This window comes from Rhinolophus hipposideros (assembly GCF_964194185.1).
Source record: "Rhinolophus hipposideros genome assembly, chromosome: 9".
In the NCBI taxonomy this organism is placed as follows: Eukaryota; Metazoa; Chordata; class Mammalia; order Chiroptera; family Rhinolophidae; genus Rhinolophus; species Rhinolophus hipposideros.
In genome coordinates this window covers 25574483-25594354 of record NC_138055.1, presented here as the reverse complement: position 1 = coordinate 25594354, position 19872 = coordinate 25574483, and the positions used below count along the sequence as shown (strand labels likewise).

At 35.4% G+C, this 19872-nt stretch overlaps 1 protein-coding gene across 1 annotated transcript in view; it reads left to right on the top strand.

Annotated features, from left to right (window-relative positions):
- Positions 1–2588: 2588 nt before the first annotated feature.
- Positions 2589–19872, top strand: part of LOC308501842 (early activation antigen CD69-like) — a gene marked incomplete at both ends in the record, with an annotated part of 40495 nt that continues 23211 nt past the window's right edge. Inside the window, 4 exons of the mRNA XM_081058935.1 lie at positions 2589–2793; positions 5545–5631; positions 7180–7278; positions 9144–9313. Coding sequence (XP_080915061.1) covers positions 2589–2793; positions 5545–5631; positions 7180–7278; positions 9144–9313 — 561 coding nt within the window. The remainder of the gene's footprint in view (positions 2794–5544; positions 5632–7179; positions 7279–9143; positions 9314–19872) is intronic.

The window sequence follows — 19872 nt, the reverse complement described above, 5'->3', positions numbered from 1 at the left end:
GCATGGTTCTTGTAAGCTAAAATGTTACTCTTTATTTTAGACCATATTTCCCCTTTTCATAACTGTATGACACTTTTATTTGCAAAATTTCCCTTTTCTTAGACTCCTTTCTAAATATAGTTACTTAATATACTATTGTCTATTCTGTGTCTTTGACATTTTAACACTATTGACTTTTTTTTTTTTAAAAAACATGACCCTCTTTTTTCTTTGGGGTGGGGGGGAAGGAACAGGACTTCACCAGGGAACAGTGTGCACTTCCAGGACCCCTCTCCAAGTCAAGTTGCTGTCCCTTCAGTCCTAGGTGCCTTTCAGCTTCAAGTTGTCACCCACCCTGTCCCAGTTGTGGAGGACGCAGCTCAGCCACACGTCCAGTTGCCATTGCTAGTTGCAGGGGGCACTGCCCACCATCCCTTGTGGGACTTGAGGAATCGAACTGTCAGCCTTGTGGTTGAGAGCCCACCGGCCCACGTGGAAATCTAACCGGCAGTCCTCGGAGTCAGGAGCACGGAGCTCCAACGGCCTGAGCCACCGGCCTGGCCCCCACAACACTATTGACTTTTAATCTTTTATCTTTTATTTGACATTTTAACACTATTGACTTTTAATCTTTTATTGTGCTCTTGTGTCTTATTTTCCTGCATTGTACTTTAAAGATGTTGGTGAGGAAAGGGACTTTTTAAACTTCTTAAGAATGCTTACAATTTATTATTAACCGTTATTCCTTAAGCATTACTATTTTAAGTCCTTTTTCTAAAAACAAAAATGCCTTTTTGTTAGAGATGGTAATCAAGAGTATGCGACCACTGGTTGACCCTCAAGCTTGACCTGGTCAATTCCAGGTTCCTCACCCTCCTTTTCTGTCCTTGGAATGTACGCTCTGGCTATATACTGTTCCAAAGTGGGTGCTGTTCCAAGGACAGAGTCTTGAGAGAATCAAGTGTTGTTGAGACCATCTGGACTGAATACATAATGAACTCAGATAAGGTCTCTATATAAACTTTTGAGATTCTGGTGGACAGGTCCAAAAATCTACTCATTTTTCAGTTGCCCAAGATAAGTCTTATAAGTAAGTTCCTTTGCTTATTAAATCTGCCCCCTATCAATCTGGAGTGTCTGCCTCTTTCTTCAGTCTCTTCTTGTTCTCTGTGTACAGGGACCAGTTTGTCAACTAACAAATGATGAGCCAGCCAGGAGACCAATGAAATGAATCTTGGAAAAGAGTCATCATCAGGGGAAGTCACCAACTGGACATCAACCTCTATGTGGGGAAACGTGGCCCATATGTTAGATGTTCATGGATTGCCGCATGAGTACAGGGTCACACCGAAAACACCAGATGCTTTAATGCACTTATTTAAGTGACTGTGCAGAGCACACTGTACCTAAGAAGCTAATGGATGATGGCCACAGTTGTCTGGTTTCTACTGTGGGCAGTTCAGCTGGCCACTGAAACCCAACTAGAAGCTGAAACTCAAATCAGGAAATTCGAAGAAGAGCTGAGGTTAGAGAAGGATGTGTGATTGTCCGCTAGTCTGCTAGTTTCAGGGCTGACTGACAAGTGAGAGAGCAAGATAAGCTGGAGACCTTAGTGTGCTGCTTTGCAAACCTAAGAAGGTACACATTGCCGTGGATTAAGGTCCAAGAAATTGTGACAAAGACTGATTGTGACATTAAGAGGTGGGATCCCTGGGAAAGCAGGTAGAGGGAAGAAGAGGATGTTGTGATTATTGACAGTGAAATGGTCTAAACGTCCCATGCCCTCAATCTCTAATACAAAGGAAAGCAAAAACTCAGCAATAACAACCCCAGCCAGCTGAGCAACCCCAATTCAGGAAACATTCATGATGAGAGAATATACTCCTGTTGAGTTAGTTGATTGATAAAGCTGCCAAGTTCCAGCAAAAGTCCAGGGCAAGTGTTCAGGCATGGTTATAGAGGCTATGGGATATGAGGAGAAGAAGGGTGGTAGCATTTTATGACCTGGAAGGAAACAGAGAAAACGGGCATTGTCAACACACACCCTGCATGGTGGTGGGGAGCAAGTGATTCAAGGTACTTATTTTGTTATAGATTGAATTATTCAGGGAGGTTTGGCCCAGGGAGGGACCTCCCCCTGGGTACATGGGAACCTAGAAATTTATAGAAGAGGTACAACAAACAATTAGGGAATTGGAAATGAGACAAGCCATCTATGCCCCTGTCTTTAAAGGCCTGGATCGGGTCACATTCACTGCAGGAATTAAAGCCAAGATAATTCTAATCTGCCCCCACATCTGGTATGGGACATGGATGTCCATGCTGAGCCCAGTTGTGGTACAAGACAGTTACTCTGTTGGGCCATCCATTGAGGATCTGGGAGAAACTGACTAATCCCAGGAATGGGACAGGCTGTGGGAAAGACCTGAGACAGAGAGGGAGCTCAGAAAGCCAAAAGGCCATCCCCATAAAAGGTCCAATAAAAATAGGCCCCCCATAAAAAGTCCAATAAAAATAGGCCCCCCATAAAAGGTCCAATAAAAATAGGCCAGAAGCTAATGTGTTTTTTGCTGCGGGGACCCCACCTGAACAAATAGACTGATGACCCAATGCTGTGTTGTCAGCCTGTGCAAAGTCTTCAAACATCAACAACAGTTCAGACCTCCCCCATCTGTCGTATCATCCCTGATGCCCCTCCTGCTGCAACAGAGGCCTCAGGGTTACAATCCCAAAGAAAACCTCTCCTTTTCCTTGACCCTCCCAAATTGCTTTCTACTTCAGAGAAAATTTTGGATGGTTACATTTCTGCCAGAGGTATGTGCGAACTAAGAGAGGAAGTGGTTTATAGAAGAAAGTGACGGAATATCATCTGTATATGTTGAAAGTTATGAAAGTATTTGGAAAAATTTAAACAAAAAACGAACCGAAGAGCAAGCAATTACTGTATGGTTAGTAGTTTTTTTCCATAACATGCAAGCATTCAACAATCTATTACCTTGATTGATAATACTGAACATATTGCCTTTTCATCTTATTCGTAGAAGTACATCAAACCTGGGGGAACAGAAGGAAATCTTCTGTCTCAATTTAGTTAACAGAAGTTTGTTTGCAGAAATACGAGACTCCCTTCAGTAGTTTTCATCATTTGTGGTCTTCCCTGCCTTTTTAATATATACAATGACTGAAGATATAGTCTATGCTGATATCAAAACTGCAAGGGCTTTACCTTTAAAACATTCATCTCCACAGCCAAGATCCGGTAAGTTATATTTAAGACTCCTTGTAAAGTTAATATTTTTCTTTAAATCTCTTTTATTTCTGTCTTGTGTCTGTGTCTTACTGGAAATAAGAAACTGAATTAAAAGTAAAACTTATTGAATGCAAGAATAAGAGTGATTTTTTTCATGAAACAAAATATTCATAAAGCTAATTGTAACTTTAGTTTTAATATATAGAACTTTGCTTTTGCTTTTCATAGCCTCTATCTTCTTTATATTTCTCCGGGTGAACATTCATGTCACACAGTGACATCTGTACTCATGACCCCTTTTTGCTCTACAGTTTTACTCACTCCCTTATCAAATCTGACCTCTTAACATAAGATGATAAATTCGTTTACACTGAAGAAAATATCCCTGGCAATTATTCACATTGTTATTTATCTTTTTGGAATTTGCATATTGATAGGATAAAAATGTTAAGTTAAGGAGACATGAAATGTTAGTATTTTATTCATAAAGTTTAGAATTAATGACTATCTGAGTAATGAAATATTTTGGGAATGTGAAGAGTTAGGCATACCGCTAAAGATAACATTGTACCTTAATCACAAACCACCTCAAAAATGATAGATTTTCAAATCCAGTGTATTTTCTATTCCCTGAAGCATTAGGGAAATTTCTAGGTTGCATTTATATTCTTTCCTCTGGGTTAAGAATTTTTTTGTATTATAAAATTTATATAAAATATTTCAATAATTTAGTCTCTTCGTTGTACTTGCCCTTGTGAAACGAATCTGTTTTGCTTTTTTATGTTTCCAAAGAATGCCTTTTTTCTTTTATATTTTTAAGTTTGTAGTTATCAAGTGAAACTGATGTATTTTTTTTTCTAGTTGCAGGAGCATGTTATTTCTTATTTTTAAACATTACTCTCTAACTGAACCAATAGAAGCTTATTTGCTTTCTTTTAAGTCTTTCTTTTAAAAGACTGGGTGCTTTTATTTTCTGAGATGAGGGAATTTAATTTGAAAAGCAACATGGATTAGAATTGCATTCTTATACTTCCACCCCTAAAAAATCTCATGCAAATTAGTCCATTTTTCTAGAGGTTATTTTCACTCAGTTCAAGCAATAAAACCAATATTTTTTATTCTGTTTTTTTTTTTTTTTTTTTTTGAGGGATGGGGGAGAGTTGATTTAATTTCCTTTTAAAGATAGAAATTTACTCCTTTCTTGCTTTAGAGATTTGGGGACATCTTTAATGCTATCTAGTTCAATATTCTAACATTAAGGATGAGGAAACACAAACATATAAAGATTAAATTACTTACCTTTTTAGAGCCTCGTATGTGTTGAAACCATCTTGCTAATCTCTTAACCTTTGTATTCCAAGCACCTCACACAGTACTAGGTGCATTAAAAGACATTAATAGATACTTGGTAAGTGAAGGAATGTATAAATGGATGAATATATAAATGGATCTTATTAGATACTCAAAAATATTTTAAGTTCATTGGTTCTGCAAGATATAAAACAAAGAGGGCTATGACCATGAGATTTAGCAGAATATCAATGAAAACAAAAAAATATATATGAATGAAGAATATCAGGGAATATTCCAATGAGAATATCCCAGGCTAAGATTAAGACATTCATGCTTTTCTTAAATCTTACTTCAGGGGCCTAAAAAAAATGACCTAATATCCCTTATGTCAGTACTTTCATCCAATCTGAAATTTTATTTTGTAAGTTTTTAGGACTCTAACCTCAGTTTTTCACATTAAACACATGTGAAGAGGTAGCATCACATTTTTCTTATGATTATTGTGACTGGCACAATTTTCATTATTTTACCTGATAAATATATGGACACTTTTATGTTCTGGAAATTAATAAATTTCCTGTAAAAGTATTTTACCTAATAATAATGATGAATTTGAACATATGACAAAGCACTCTATACTAATACTCCACTAAATAAATGTTCAGGTTAATTAGTCTTGACACTTGGTTTTGTAATTGATTATATTTTAACATCAGTTATTTTAGTACTTTCTCAGCATCATACATATGAGTGTATTAGATATCACATATCTAGTGAAACTGATATACTGTAATTATTTTTGGATTTGTTGGTCCCCTTTTTCACAAACTAGAAAAGCAAGTGTGTGTGTGTGTGTGTGTGTGTGTGTGTGTGTGTGTGTGTGTGTGAAAGGAAGCTGGGTCTATTTCAAAAGAAAGTAACTAAGGAGCATAACTGAGAAAGTTTATTTAGCCCTTTCCCACCTCTCACCACTTAAAGAATTATCTACTGGGCTTACTAGTGAAATCTGTCTGATTTTGTAGATTCTCACCATCATGGAATTTTCCTGAAAGTTGCATGTGCAATGACCATTATCCTCCTTGTAATAGTAATTGTGCTCAGCATTTTTGGTAAGTAATTGGCAATACTGTTCGTTTATACCAAAGTATTATTCTCTCATGACATGCTGTAATTGTGTTTGCTATTCAAATGGTTCCTAAACAGTACAGTGCAACTTCACAAAAAGTGTGAAATTTGAAACACAATTAAAATTAGAGATTACCCATAGAATTTTGGCATGTGACATAGTATACATTATAAATTCAGTTCGTCAGTAAAGAAAAGAGATGTCAAGATTACATTTACATATATTTTATAATCAAGATCACATAATGGATTTCCAAGTGCAGTTTGATAGTGGACTATGCACAAGCTTCTTTAAAACCACATTCAGATGAAAGCAAATTAAATTAGAAAGTGTACTTCTGTGAAAATATTCTTATTAACTACTCTTGGGCATTATTAATCTTGTATCCATAAGTGAGAAATTTGTTTCAAATTAAGCAACCATTTTAAAATTGTACTTATGTACTTTAGACATAACTGAACATAATCTATTCACATGGCAAATACTTTGATATTTTATTGAATAAATGCTTGGAGAAAAGTTATTCATGAATATCTATAGAACCAAGGTAATATACAGATAGTATATATATCCCAAGGAATTTAGATTTCCAGATTAAACTAAACCCTAGAACAGGCCAAAGCATATCTGAACCCTTGCCAATGATAGTAATCATGATAAGTAAATAGGCAGAGTGATAGAATCCTAGAACTGGAAAGAGCTCTAGAAGTCAAGGTCAAACCTCTAGTAGAGATGAACAATCTAAACCCTAAAGGGGTAAATGATTTGACTATTTTAAAATAACTAATCAGTGGCCTAATTGAGGCTATAAAAATAGGGGAATGAAAAAACAATTAGCATTAAAATTTTCTTTTATATTTCTTTTTGTTATGTTAAGGTCATAGATTTGTTACTAAAATAATAATTTGTTAGTAATGGATATTTGTTTGTTACTAAAATAGATTTAATTGTTTAATACAAACCATTGTGTAAACTACCAGAAGTAATTTCAGTTGTATAAATTACCAAAAGTAATTTCAATTAAATGGCCATCAGAAAGATATCCTCTTCATTTCAGAAAAAAGGCTCACCCTACCCTTCTATATGCAGCCTTTACATGCAGAATCTCGAAAGGAACAGAATCATGAATCGAAACTAAAACATAAAATCCCCTGTCAATGAATCAGGTGACACCTGATGTAATTAACAGGAACTCACTAAACATAAATTATCTAAATAAGACTTATATCCACAGCTGGTTATTTTGTGTTTATTAAAATAAGTATGAAAGCTCCAGGGTGGGGCTATCAAGTGAGTACCCTCTGATCCCAGGTCGTATTTTTCCAATCCCCCTCAAGTTAACATTAATAAGATTAATAAAAAGTGAAAAGTAAATCCAAATCTTAAGAAAAATGTTGTTTTCCCCATAAATTTTAATAATTTAACTTACTACAAATTTTCCACATCAGTGAAATTCTCAGAGTCACTAGAACCCAGTGGTTTTGTGCTTTGTAATTAATTAGGAAAATATGTGTGTTTTTTCTTTCATTAGTTATCCATTTCAAATCTGCAAGACATAATGAAGTGGATAATGAATCAAAAGAAAAATACTGCCCTGGGAAAAGTGAATCTGGATCAATCACCCCAATGGGTAACATTATTTTATATTGCCTATTGTTTTTATATTTTGTATTGAGTAATCAAGCCTGAGCAGTTAGGTAGAGACAAATGAAGTAGAGAAAAATCAAAGTATGTAGAGGCATAGAGTGTAAGGTTCTATTTTTTGTGTAAAAGGCAAGGGAAAACCCCTCTGGGCAGGTGACAGCGGAAGAGTGAGGAAAGGCAAATGAGAAAAATGAGCTTATGTAATGAGTTTTGTTTCTCTATCTTTGATTTTAAGTCTAACTTTTTCATTCTTACATATGATTTTTTTCATATTTATCTTGCTTTGGATTTGCTAAGCTTCTTGAAAGTATAAATTTATGAATTTAAACAATCTGGGGAATCTGTAGCCATTATCTTATTTTTGCTTTGTTTACTCCCTCCTCTGGTTCTAGGACTTTAATTTCATGTATGTTAGATATGTTTATATTGTCCTGCAAATCCTTGAGGTTTTGTATACTTTTTCAATTTCATTTTTGTGGTTTTTTTATATTAAACAATTTCAAGTTCACTAACCAGATTTTCTACTAATTCTCTGCTTTTAAGCTTATCCAATGAAGTTTTTTATATCATATGTTGTATTATATTTTTCAATTCTAAATTTCATGTAATTCTTTTTTATAGTCTATATTTCTTAGCTGAAGTATCCTATCTTTTCATTAATTAAAAGCATGTTTTCTTTCACAACCTTGAGTATATTTATAAAAGCTACTTCAAAATACTTGTCTGATAATTCTAATGTCTGCATCATTTTCCTGATAGGCTGCATTGATTCCCTTTCTCTTTAGAATTGGTCATATTTTCTTGGTTTTTCTTATGTGAAATGATTTGATACCGTGCTCTGGACATTGTGAAAGTTAGGCCGAGAAGTCTATGGATTCTGATATATTTCTCCAAAAAGTGTTGATTTTTCTGTTTTAGCAGGTACTTGGTATAGTTCGAGTCAAATTTAAATTTCTATTTTTTGGACAGCAGCTCAAATCTCAATTCAGTTCTTTGATTCTTAGCTGTAATCTAGCTTTCACACACAAGGACTTGGAAAACTTTACATGCAGAAATTGGTAAAAACGCTTTATGTTTTCTCTTTTATGGGATTCACTCTTCATTTCTAGCATCTGTTTCCCCAAATTCTATTCTCTGGTTATCTAGGCTAGAAATACTACAGAGTGTCTATTTAAATTTTATTCATTCTACATGGCACCAACATTGACTGTCTTAGGCTAAAAGTTGTAAAAATTGGCAACTTTTACCTTGCCATACCTTTCAAGTGTCAGCTCCAAAATTTGCCGTTTTTGTTCACTCTCCAATGGCTTGGGTGTATGTACATATGTGTGTGTTTTCAAAGAATATTTATTTGATAGGATAATAAATTGGTCGCATATCTAGGATGCCTGTGTGTCAACATCTAAATCTACTGGCAAATATTATAAATGAGAACTATCTGCTACCAGAACACTTTTGGATGTCAAGACCCTTTTGTATATGGGAGGGTTAATCTGAGTTTTACTTATTACACAATTTTTTCCAAGAAAGATTTTTCCAATGTAATATATGACTTCTAAAATATCTGGTTCATTGGTGGACCACTAAATAAAATCTCTAATTTCTATTTTTCCTGTAAAATTTATTTCCCTGTGGCTTGGAAGTTTTGTTGTTTTTTTTTTTTGTACTGTCTGGTGTTTTGCCTACTCATAGAGAACACGATATATTTCTAAGAGAATGAATTAAATGGAGAAAAAAGAATGGATGAATGAATGAATGAATGAACACACGGTTGCACTTTTGTATAATTACATTAGGGCTACAGATCTAAGTTTCTTTTAATTACTTAATTTAATTAACTTTTTCTCCCAGTTTCTTCCAACTCTTCAACCGCTCATAAGTCATGCCCCTCTAATGACTGGAAACTACATGGGGGAAAATGTTACTGGGTTGCTGAACATAGGAAATCTTGGAATGGAAGTAAAAATGACTGTGCCATGAAAAATTCACACCTTCTGGTGATTCAAGACTTAACTGATATGGTGAGATATGAAACAGAGATTATAGCATCCCCCACAATCACAATGCATTTCTTGTGCTACAAATTTGAAAATTTCTGTAAAATGTTTTTCTGAAACCTCATTGCTATTAACTATAAAATATTGGTTGAATGAATCATTGAACTACATGACTATTTGAGGCCTCTTTTTGGCAAAGGATCAGAAGAATTTGTTTGGAATTCTACACCTAAATTATTCTTTACAAGGGATCCCCCACTGCTTACCAGATTCCATCTTAAAATGTGAGACATAAAATATCTTATCTCATCTCCCATGTGTATTGCGACACTCACAAATTAAGGATGATGTTGGGAGAAAAGAAATATAGCATAGTTCTTCTCATTAATATTTTGTTCTTTGAGGAAAACTATTTTGCTAAGTCTGGCTAAATTTAAATTTGAATTTTTGCTGCATGAAGGTTGGACACTAAATTTTATACTTAATAAGTCTAATGTAGATATTAATTGGCAAACATCAAATGAGAATTTTCAGCCTCGGTATTGGGATGTTAAAATCACAAGCTATAAGTCAAAAGCTCCATTTATGAAATACCAACGAATGGTAGTGTTTTACAATCCTGGTTGAACAGCCCTCTGGTGTGATATACAACAGGGCAGCTGTTAAAACTTCTAAGAAAGAAAAAGAAAAGAAAAAAAAACCTTCCAAGTTTCACAGAAATCCACAACACCAAGAAACACAAAAAGAGAAGTAAACTACCTTGAGTATAACTACTGCATTTCCCCGAAAATAAAACCTAGTTGGACAATCAGCTCTAATGCATCTTTTGGAGCAAAAATTAATATAAGACCCAGTATTATATTATATTATATTATATTATATTATATTATATTATATTATATTATATTATATTATAATATAGCCAGTCTTATATTATAGAAGACCCAGTCTTATGTTATACTAAAATAAGACTGGGTCTTATATTAATTTTTGCTCCAAAAGACTCATTAGAGCTGATTGTCCAGCTAGGTCTTATTTTCGGGGAAACACAGTAACATAACACCAAATACCAAATTGTGAGACTCTTTGTCAGATGCAGTTCAAATTGGTTCAAATATGAACCAAATCTAGGATGGATTAAGAATAGAAAAGAGACTTTTTTCTTCTTTTAGAGGTCAATTTTAAGACAAGACAAGGGAAGCAAGCTCCAAAATGAATTACAAATAAATCACTGCATACAAAAACTGTGCAATGAAAAACTTCACTAAGAACCTCACCTATTTCCTCCTCACCATCAAAGGAAAGAATGCTGGAAACCAGAAAAGACATGTCTCTTAGACAATCAATAAACCAGATTTTGGAGAACAGTAGACTGAGACAATGTATTTTGATGGAAACATTTTTTCTCCAGTTTCGGTTATAATTTTACAATATTCCTAAGCAAATGAATGGGTTAGACATAATTGTTCCCTTTCTAGGATAGATAAGAATCTAATAGGAGTCAGCATAGGACTTATGCATAAATATTTCCATTCTAAACCTCTCCAAAAAAGAACAAGTAAAAGTCAGATAAAATATATATTACAGGAGAATAATTATTCCAAGGAACAAAATAAGTTTCAAGCAAATACTTCTCCAGTTGTCAAATAAGTTAAAGATAAAATAATTCCAAAAAAAAATGATTCTTAGCCCATCTAAAATACCCATGTGTCATCATGGGAAGAGTAAATGATTAATGAAAAGATATGGCCTTAGCCTTTAAATGCTTGATTAAAATTTCAGTATCACTTCCATTCTCTTCCATTAGTCAGAAATTAGGTCAGCAGCATTGCCATACCTAGCCAGAGGAAGGGTAGGGAATGTAGCCTTTATCATGTTTGGTCATATACTTTGGCTCAAGGGTTACATTACTGTAGAAAAGAGATATTAGGAAACCATGACCAATATTTACCACATGAGGTCAGATATTGCTTTTTTTCTTTAATTCTTTTCTGTATATTCTCTTGTTTTTATGTATTATTTCATACCTGTATTTAATAACAATCACTTACATTTATGTAAAGAATATTTATTATGTGCCAGGCAGTGTTAAATAATATTATTAAATAACAAAACAATAATAGTTCTTTGAAATAGATACTATCATAATCTGAGTTTGAGATTGGGGAAAACAAGTAAGAAGATTTAATAACTGCAAAGATGCACAGTAATAAATAGTAGAGTTGGACTCATATTAGGCTGTCTGACTCCACAACCTTAGTATCTACTACTGCTGTACGTAATTCTACTTTAGCTGTCCTCACATTGTAGTAGTTTGAACTTCCACAATCATTATCAGAAAACATGAAGTGTCTGACTCACCAGTCATTCCCAGTTTCTAGTGCAGTGCCAAGCTCATAAAAAGTACACTCAAGACAGCTTTCTTGTATCAATAAGAATCAATCAGTTGTTTCATAAAACATTTCCTATTCCTTTTAGACTTTCCTATGGCAGTACTTACATAAGCAAGACACTTTTTGGATTGGCTTGAGCATTCCATCTGGCGGAACATCTTGGAACTGGGTGGACAACAACTCTTTTGACTCCCATCTGTAAGTTTATTGGATTTTAGCTTTTTTGTGGTTTAATCCCATATTGTGTGATAACAAAGAGCTGTCTGATATTGTTGGACTTGAACTGAGTGAACTGATATTAATTTCCTGACTAACTCTTATAATCAGATAAATATTCACATAAAATAGTTCACACCAAGAGTTGAGAAACAAAAGAAATCTCACTCCAGCCACTTAGAAGATTTATGTGTGAAATGGGATTTGCCACTGCTGCCTCATTATCAATTTTTTTGTTGGTGTCACTATCTATTTATTTTATTATTTTACTTAAGGGGATAATTAGCAAATGTAAATTCTCTTATCAGAGTGCAGGTTTTGTTCACAAAATATACATTTCTAAGCATTTCTTACAGTGATCAATAATTGTTAAGTGAAAAAAATCAAAGTTGATACTTTAGCATTATCCATATGCATTTTAACTAATACTCATTAACTATTAACTTCTCTAGAGAGTTTTTGAGGAATAAAACTGAGTGTGGGAAGAATTACTTTACCTATCATATCATTGCATATTGTTTAAATTGTTTTAATGACCATATTTTCATTAAGAAATATAAAATATTTTCTGAGATCCTCTTTATTCTCTGGACATATGCATATGTTTCTGGCTGATGTAAAGACAATCATTTGCTTTCTTTCTATAGGTTTTCAACACGAAAAAAGCAGCACACCTGGAGCATGAAATGTGCCCAGGTATCTCAGAATGGCATAGCTCCAATAAATTGTGAGGATATTAAACAGTGGATTTGTCAACTGTAATCCACTCTGCATAATAAACAGTGGATTTATTATGTCTCCATTTCTCTGACTGAAAAAGACCACATGAAGTTTGAACTCAGATAATAGGTGTTGTCACACAGCAGCCTAGCAGACTGTCTCCCCATGTCTTTCCTTGTGGAAAGAAAAGTCTGTGAGACTGTGCCTTTTTGGGACGTTGCTTATCTCAATGTTTTACACCTCATGTCTCTCTGTCTGGTCCCCAAAAGATGGTTTGCAGCCAATGACAAGTAAGATTCCCCCCGGGAGAACAACTCAAGCCAGGCAGAACTGAGTGGGGACCCCCAGTGAGCTGTCTTAGAAGATCCAGGAAGGAGCCTTACCTCCCCTCCCCCCTGCCTGGGAAAAGCCATTGCTGACTCTGGCTTTCCTCTCTCACCTGATTGTGAGAGAAGTCATAAGGGCTATAAAGATTAGCTTTCTCCACTTATCCCACTTATCTCAACAGAACTGTTACAATGTGAGAGACTTGCCTCCCAAGGAGATGCATATCTCACCTAAGTCATCACAAGACTTTCTGTTCCAGCTGCTTGGGGACAAAGATAATTGGTTTGATTCACTTTTGTAAAATATGAGATTCACAGACCATGGAATAGATAATTCTAATTCCTTATGTCAATATCAATAAAAGCCACCAGTTGGCCCAATTCGAGGCTTCAGTCTTTCTGTTCAGGCTGCAAGAACCCCTGGCCTTCTGAGATTTAAATGCATTAAGTCTCTGCTTCTTTCTTTCTTAAAACTTAACCCAAAGCTGCCCCCCTTCTCGCTCCCTCACTGCCCGTGTTGCGCTGGATGCGACAATAGGGTAGTCCAGAGGGTCATTTGTGTCCTAGAGGGCTTTGTGTGTGTTTGTGTGTGTTCATTTATGATTCTTATGGTTACAGTACTATTTCTCATAGGTGTGGGAAGGGTGCTAGAAAAAAAATTGTTATATAAAATGAGTACATATGCTGAATGTATTTTTTTCATCAGAATTATCAGTTATTTAATCACTAGTTTCATCTTGCCTGTATTTTTGGAATTTCAGTCTTAATGTTCTCTACACCTTCCCTCCATAGTATCCTCAGCTAATCTCTTACATTCTGACAATTTCAGTTACCAAGTACAAATCAATACCTATCAAATTTATACCTCTAGCCCAGATCACCAATCCTATGTACCGTACTGTGTATTTAATACATCAAATCTAAAACATCAGATACTTCGAATTCAACATATTAAAAAAAAATTCATTAACATTCATTTTTTTATTTTTAAGATTTTTATTAAAAATATAGCTAACATACAACATTATATGAGTTTTAGGGGTACACCATAGCTGTTCAACACTTATATACCTAAAGAAGTGATCAGTATGATAAGTCCAGCAAGTCTGACACCATATCATGCTATCACAATTATTATTGACTGTATTCCCCATGCTGCACATTACATCCCCATGACTTATTTGTTTTATACCTGGAAATTTGGACCACTTATTGCCCTTCACCTTTCCCGTCACCTTTTTAATTTTTCAATTACAGTTGACATTCAATATTAGTTTATATTAATTTCAGGGGTATGGCATAGTGGTTAGACATTTACATAATTTAAGAATCCCTCTGACTAGTCTAGTACCCACCTGGCACTACACATAGTTATTGCCATATCATTGACTATATTTCCTATGCTTTAGTTTACATCCCCATGACTATTCTGTAACTACCAATTTGTACTTCTTAATTCCTTTATCTTTTCACCTTGCTCCCCTAACCCCCTCCTATCACCCCAACAAATCGAGTACCCATTTGATACCATACATAGTAATTACAATATTATTGACTATATTCCTTATGCTATACCTTACATCACCATGACTGCTTTGTAACAACCAATTTTTGTACTTCTTAATCCCTTCCCATTTTATCACTCACACTGTCAACCCCCCTCCCATCTGGAAACCATCAAAATGTTCTCTGTATCTATGAGCTTGTTTCTGATGTTTGTTTGTTTATTTTGTTCTTAAATTCACATATAGGTGAAACTTTATTGCATCTGTCTTTCTCTGTCTGACATACTCCATTCAGCACAGTATGCATCAGGTCCATCCATGCTGACACAGATGACAAAAACCCATTCCATTCCATGGCTGAACAACATTCTATTGCATATATGTTGCACCTACTCTTTGTCCATTCATCCAATGGATACCGAGGAGGCCTACACATGTTGGCCATTGTAAACAATGCTGCAATGAACATATGGATGCACACATCTCCTCGAAGTAGCATTTTGGGTTTCTTCAGATAAATACCCAGAAGTGGGATTACTGGATCCTTCTTTATCTCTTGTTACACTTTTATTTTAAAGTCTATTTTGTCTGTTGTAAGTATGGCTACCTCAGTTTTCTTTTTTCAATGAAAAATCTTTTTTTGTCTGTGTTTGTCTTTCAATCTGAAGTGATTCTCTTGTAGGCAGCATGTGTAAGTGTTTTGTTTCATTCTCCATTCATCCCTCCTATGTCTTTTGATTGGGGCATTTAATCCCATTACATTGAAATTAATTGTTGATAGAAATGTAGCTATTGCCATTTTATTATTCATAATTTTGATCTTTCTTTTTTTTTTTTCCAGTCAAAAAAAGACCTAACATTCTTTGTGTACTGGTTTGGTGGTGATGAACTCCTTTATCTTTTTCTTGTCTGGGAAGCTCGTTAGCTGTCCTTTGATTTTAAATGATAGCCTTGCTGTATAGAATACCCTTGGTTGTAGGTCTTTGCTTTTCATCACATTGAATATTTTGTGCCAATCCCTTCTTACCTGCAGTTTCTGTTGAGAAATCAGCTAACAGTCTTATGGGAGCTCCCTTATAAGTTACTAGTTGCTTTTCTCTTGCTGCTTTTGGGATTCTTTGTCTTTAACCTTTGCCATTTTAATTAGCGGGTCTGTTTGGGTTCATTTTGTTTGGGACTCTATGTGCTCCTGGGGCCAGTATGTCTATTTCCTTTGCCAGGTTAGGAAAGTTTTCAGTCATTACTTCTTCAAATAGGTTCTCAATATTTGCTTTCTCTCTTCTCCTTCTGGTACCCCTATGATGTGAATGTTGTTATGCTTGATGTTGTCCCAGAGGCCTCTTAAACTATCCTCTTTTTTTTTTAATTCTTTTTTCTTTTTGCTTTTCCAATTGGGTGCTTTCTGCTACCTTGTCTTCCAAATCACTGATTTGATCCTCTGCTTCATCTAGTCTGCTGGTGATTCCTTCTAGAGCATTCTTCATTTCAGTTATTGTATTCTTCACTTCTGACTGGTTCTTTTTATGGTTTCTATGTCCTATTTTATGCTTGTTATCTCTTTGTTGAAGTTCTCACTAAGTTCCTTGAATATCTTTATAATCAGTGCTATGAACTCTATCTCTGGGAGGTTGCTTGCCTTCATTAATTTGGTTCTTTTTCTGGAATGTTCTCCTGTTCTTTTATTTGGGATGTATTTCTTTGTTTCCTCATTTGAGCTGCCTCCTTGTGTTTGTTGGGTGGGGTGGGATCCCAATGAGTCAGCAAGGCAAAGCCCTGGAGCTCACTCAACCAATCAAATTCAAATTTGGCTGGAAGTATAGGAAGAGGGCTGGACACATTAAAGGGACTGTCCTTCAGCCCTGGCCTTGAAGCCACAAACCTCAGTCTGTTCCCTGTGTGCCTCTGACACCCCTGAATCACTATCCCTCCACCAGAACCCAAGGTGAGTGCCTGTGAACGAGTCTGTGTGTAGGCGATTTAAGAGGATGTCTGGGTTTCCTGCAGCTTTCCATCCCACCCAGATGGTTGGAACCACCACTGTTTTTCACAGCCACATGTTGTGGGGGCTCCTCTTCCCAGCACCAGTACTCTGGGCTGGGGAGCCTTGAGTGGGGTTAGGGTCCTTCTCGTCTCTTGGAGGAATCTCTGCAGACAAGGTATCCCTCCCAATTTTCATCCTCCACACAGACGTTTGGGGCCAGCTTGATTTGCATCTCTGCTCCTCCTACCAGTCTCAATGTGGCTTCTTCTTTATATCCTTAGTTATAAAACTTCTTTTCAGCCAGACTTCAGATGGTTCTCCAGGTTGATTGTTCTATAATTTTATAATTTTAACGTGTTTCCATTAACTTTCTTCACAAAAGGAATAATCTTTCAGTATTCCATATATTAATAAATGGCATGCCATACAAGAAAATTATACAATCTATAAACCATCTGTCATCTTGTCATCTCTCTCTCACCCCTCTAGGCTGCTCTCCATTCTGTTTCTCACATCACCAAATCTTTTATTTTTTTCTAAATATCTGTCAAATTTATCCTCTTCTTGCCATCACCACTCTCATGTTATTAATTCAGAGGTACTTATATGTTAAATAATTGCAATAACAAGGTCTTCCAGTTCAGTCTTATTCCATTTCAGTCATTCTCTGCCATGAAACCTAAGTAATATTTTTTAAAAGACACTAACAATAAAATCCACCTTTTAAAAAGCACTTCACTGTGTTTCTTAGCATAACAAGAAATTCCATAACATGGCCTTGAAATCCCTGTCATGTCTAACCTTTACTTACTTACTTAGTTTCTTCCTAAACCAAACTTACCCAAACTCTTAACACCACAATCACATTTTAGGGACTCATACCCTATTTCATGTCATTGCCTTAGCAGAAGTTCCATAGACTTGGCTTCTATTTCCTCTCTTCTCCATCAAGATAACTTCCAAAAATTCTCTAAATATTGGCTCAAATTTTAAGAACCTTCCTTGAGCTCCATGAAAAGGTCAAATATCCCAACATTATATTCCCCTCCCAGCACTTACCACAATTTTGGTCTTACATATATCAGTCTTTGAGTGAATATTTGATTAATCCTCCATAAGGATCCAATATCTTGACTGTGAATCACATAAGGGTCCAATATCTTTTATATTTTCAGTTTTTTTATACTTTTCAGTGCCTTTTAAAATACATAATAAATACTAAAAACATATTTATTGTATTAAGTTTTCTGTAAGAAATTGCATAAGTAAAATACTAAAATATAGCTTGAGAGACAGGGTTCAAAAGAAACAGACACTCAGATAATGTATGGCTAATTGGTAGGTCACTGAGTGCCAAGGGAAAACCAAAGTATTTGTCCGCTTGGGTGGTTGATATCGAATGAGAATCCTATAAATACCAAAGCAGCTTATGTGAAGAAGTGCTTCAGAGACAACCTTTTTGTGTGTGTGATGTTTATGCTCACCTCTTTCTGGTCACCTCCTTACACGTTTTCTTGCACATCATATCATAACATGACAAACCACCTTACATATGCTGCTTTGGACATTGTATATAAACTGGTGAGTAAAGCATTTATACTATAATGTATTGCATTACATCTCAGCAATTTTTTTTTATTTTATAAGCATCAAAATGTTCTTAAATCTATATGAATATTTATTAGACTTATTTTCAAACTAAACTACTTGAAAATACAGACACACTTCCGAGATAATAGTCACCAAGGACTTGTTATGCAAAGGAGATAGATACAAGAATGCCTAACACCATTTATGCTGCAAATGGTCTACAAAGGTCTTCAAATTCAGACAGACATTGCTAATGTCTGCGTGTGTTCTCTGGTTTTCATTCAGTTCCCAGAAAGGACTGTGGATATTGTTTTTTTGATCGTGTGATTCTAAGGTGGTCTCAGAAGAATTCATTTGATAGTCTTGCCTTACATATTTTGAAAATGATCACTCCTTTCTTTCTCCTCTCAAATTTGGAAATTTTGATATGTAGAAGGTCAGACAATTAAGTTCATGATCTCATCCTAGAAAAAGTGCTACATACCTCACTGCTGAATATCACTATGGTCACCCTCAAAGTACTCCCCTTGGGAAGCTATCCACCTTCAAAGCAATTTTGGAGCTCTTTTTCTGGAATGGCCATCAGGGCTGTCATCGTATTACCCTTGATGTCCTGAATGTCATCAAAATGTCTTCCTTTCAATATTTCCTTTATCTTCAGGTAAAGAAAGAAGTCATTGGGGGCCAGATCAGGTAAGTAGGGAGGGTGTTCCAATACAGTGATTTGTTTACTGGTTAAAAACTCCCTCACAGACAGTTCTGTGTGAGCTGGTGCATTGTTGCGATGTAGGAGCCATGAATTGCTGGCGAAAAGTTCAGGTCGTCTAACTTTTTCATGCAGCCTTTCCAGCACTTCCAAATAGTAAACTTGGTTAACTTTTTGTCCAATTGGTACAAATACATAATAAGTAATCCCTCTGATATCAAAAAAGGTTAGCAACATCATTGCAAACATGAAAATATCCAAGTCAAATTCTGCTTCTCTGACACCTGAGATGAGAGGGGTGACTGATTAACATTGGTAAGGGATTCTTATTCTGCATATATCCTGAACTCTTGTAATAAATTATGGCCATTAAATCATTGTGTTTGGAATTTTACTCTGGTTCCCTTTCTCATGCTCAGATAGATGCTCTACGAATTTCTATCCATACTAGCTCCTGCCTTCACCAATCTATCTCCCATAAAAGATAACATTCTATTATTTTTAAAAGCTTCCATTCTGATTGTCTCTCTATGCTTATATAATTTATGTAGAAAAGTGGGAAGAGTACAGAAACAAAATAGAATTAATTTCTGCTACTGGTTGGGCCTATCTTGCCTAATTAACACCTTTCACAAATATTAGCAAAAAATGACACTTTTCGGGGTGACATATATGGGGGGGAAATTTGCATCACACTTCAGTGCAAACAAATTAAAAGTGACCCCTTAGTAATTCTTTCCCCCAAATCTTTTTTGGATTAGTTGCCCTTGAGGACCTCAACTCTGCCATCTCCATCCATGCAGTTCCCTACACTTCTGGCCCATTGCTTTTTCAAGTTTCCATCCTTCCCCTAACATATTTTATTCTTCTTATTTATTTTATAGAGAAATTGACCTCTCCCTAGTCCTTAATACAACCTGAGCCCAAACATCCATCATTTTGGGGGGAGATTAAGTGGGGATCTTTGCTAACATAATCCAATATTTTACAAGAGCAGCTGATATTATATTTAACAATGTATTTTGGTTACTTCTACTAAGAAGGGTTCTTTCATTTCTCTCCCATATACTTTCCATATTTTCACAAAAATTATTTTACCTCTCAATACTTATTTTTCAGACAGCAAGTACTAACAGATTTAAATCC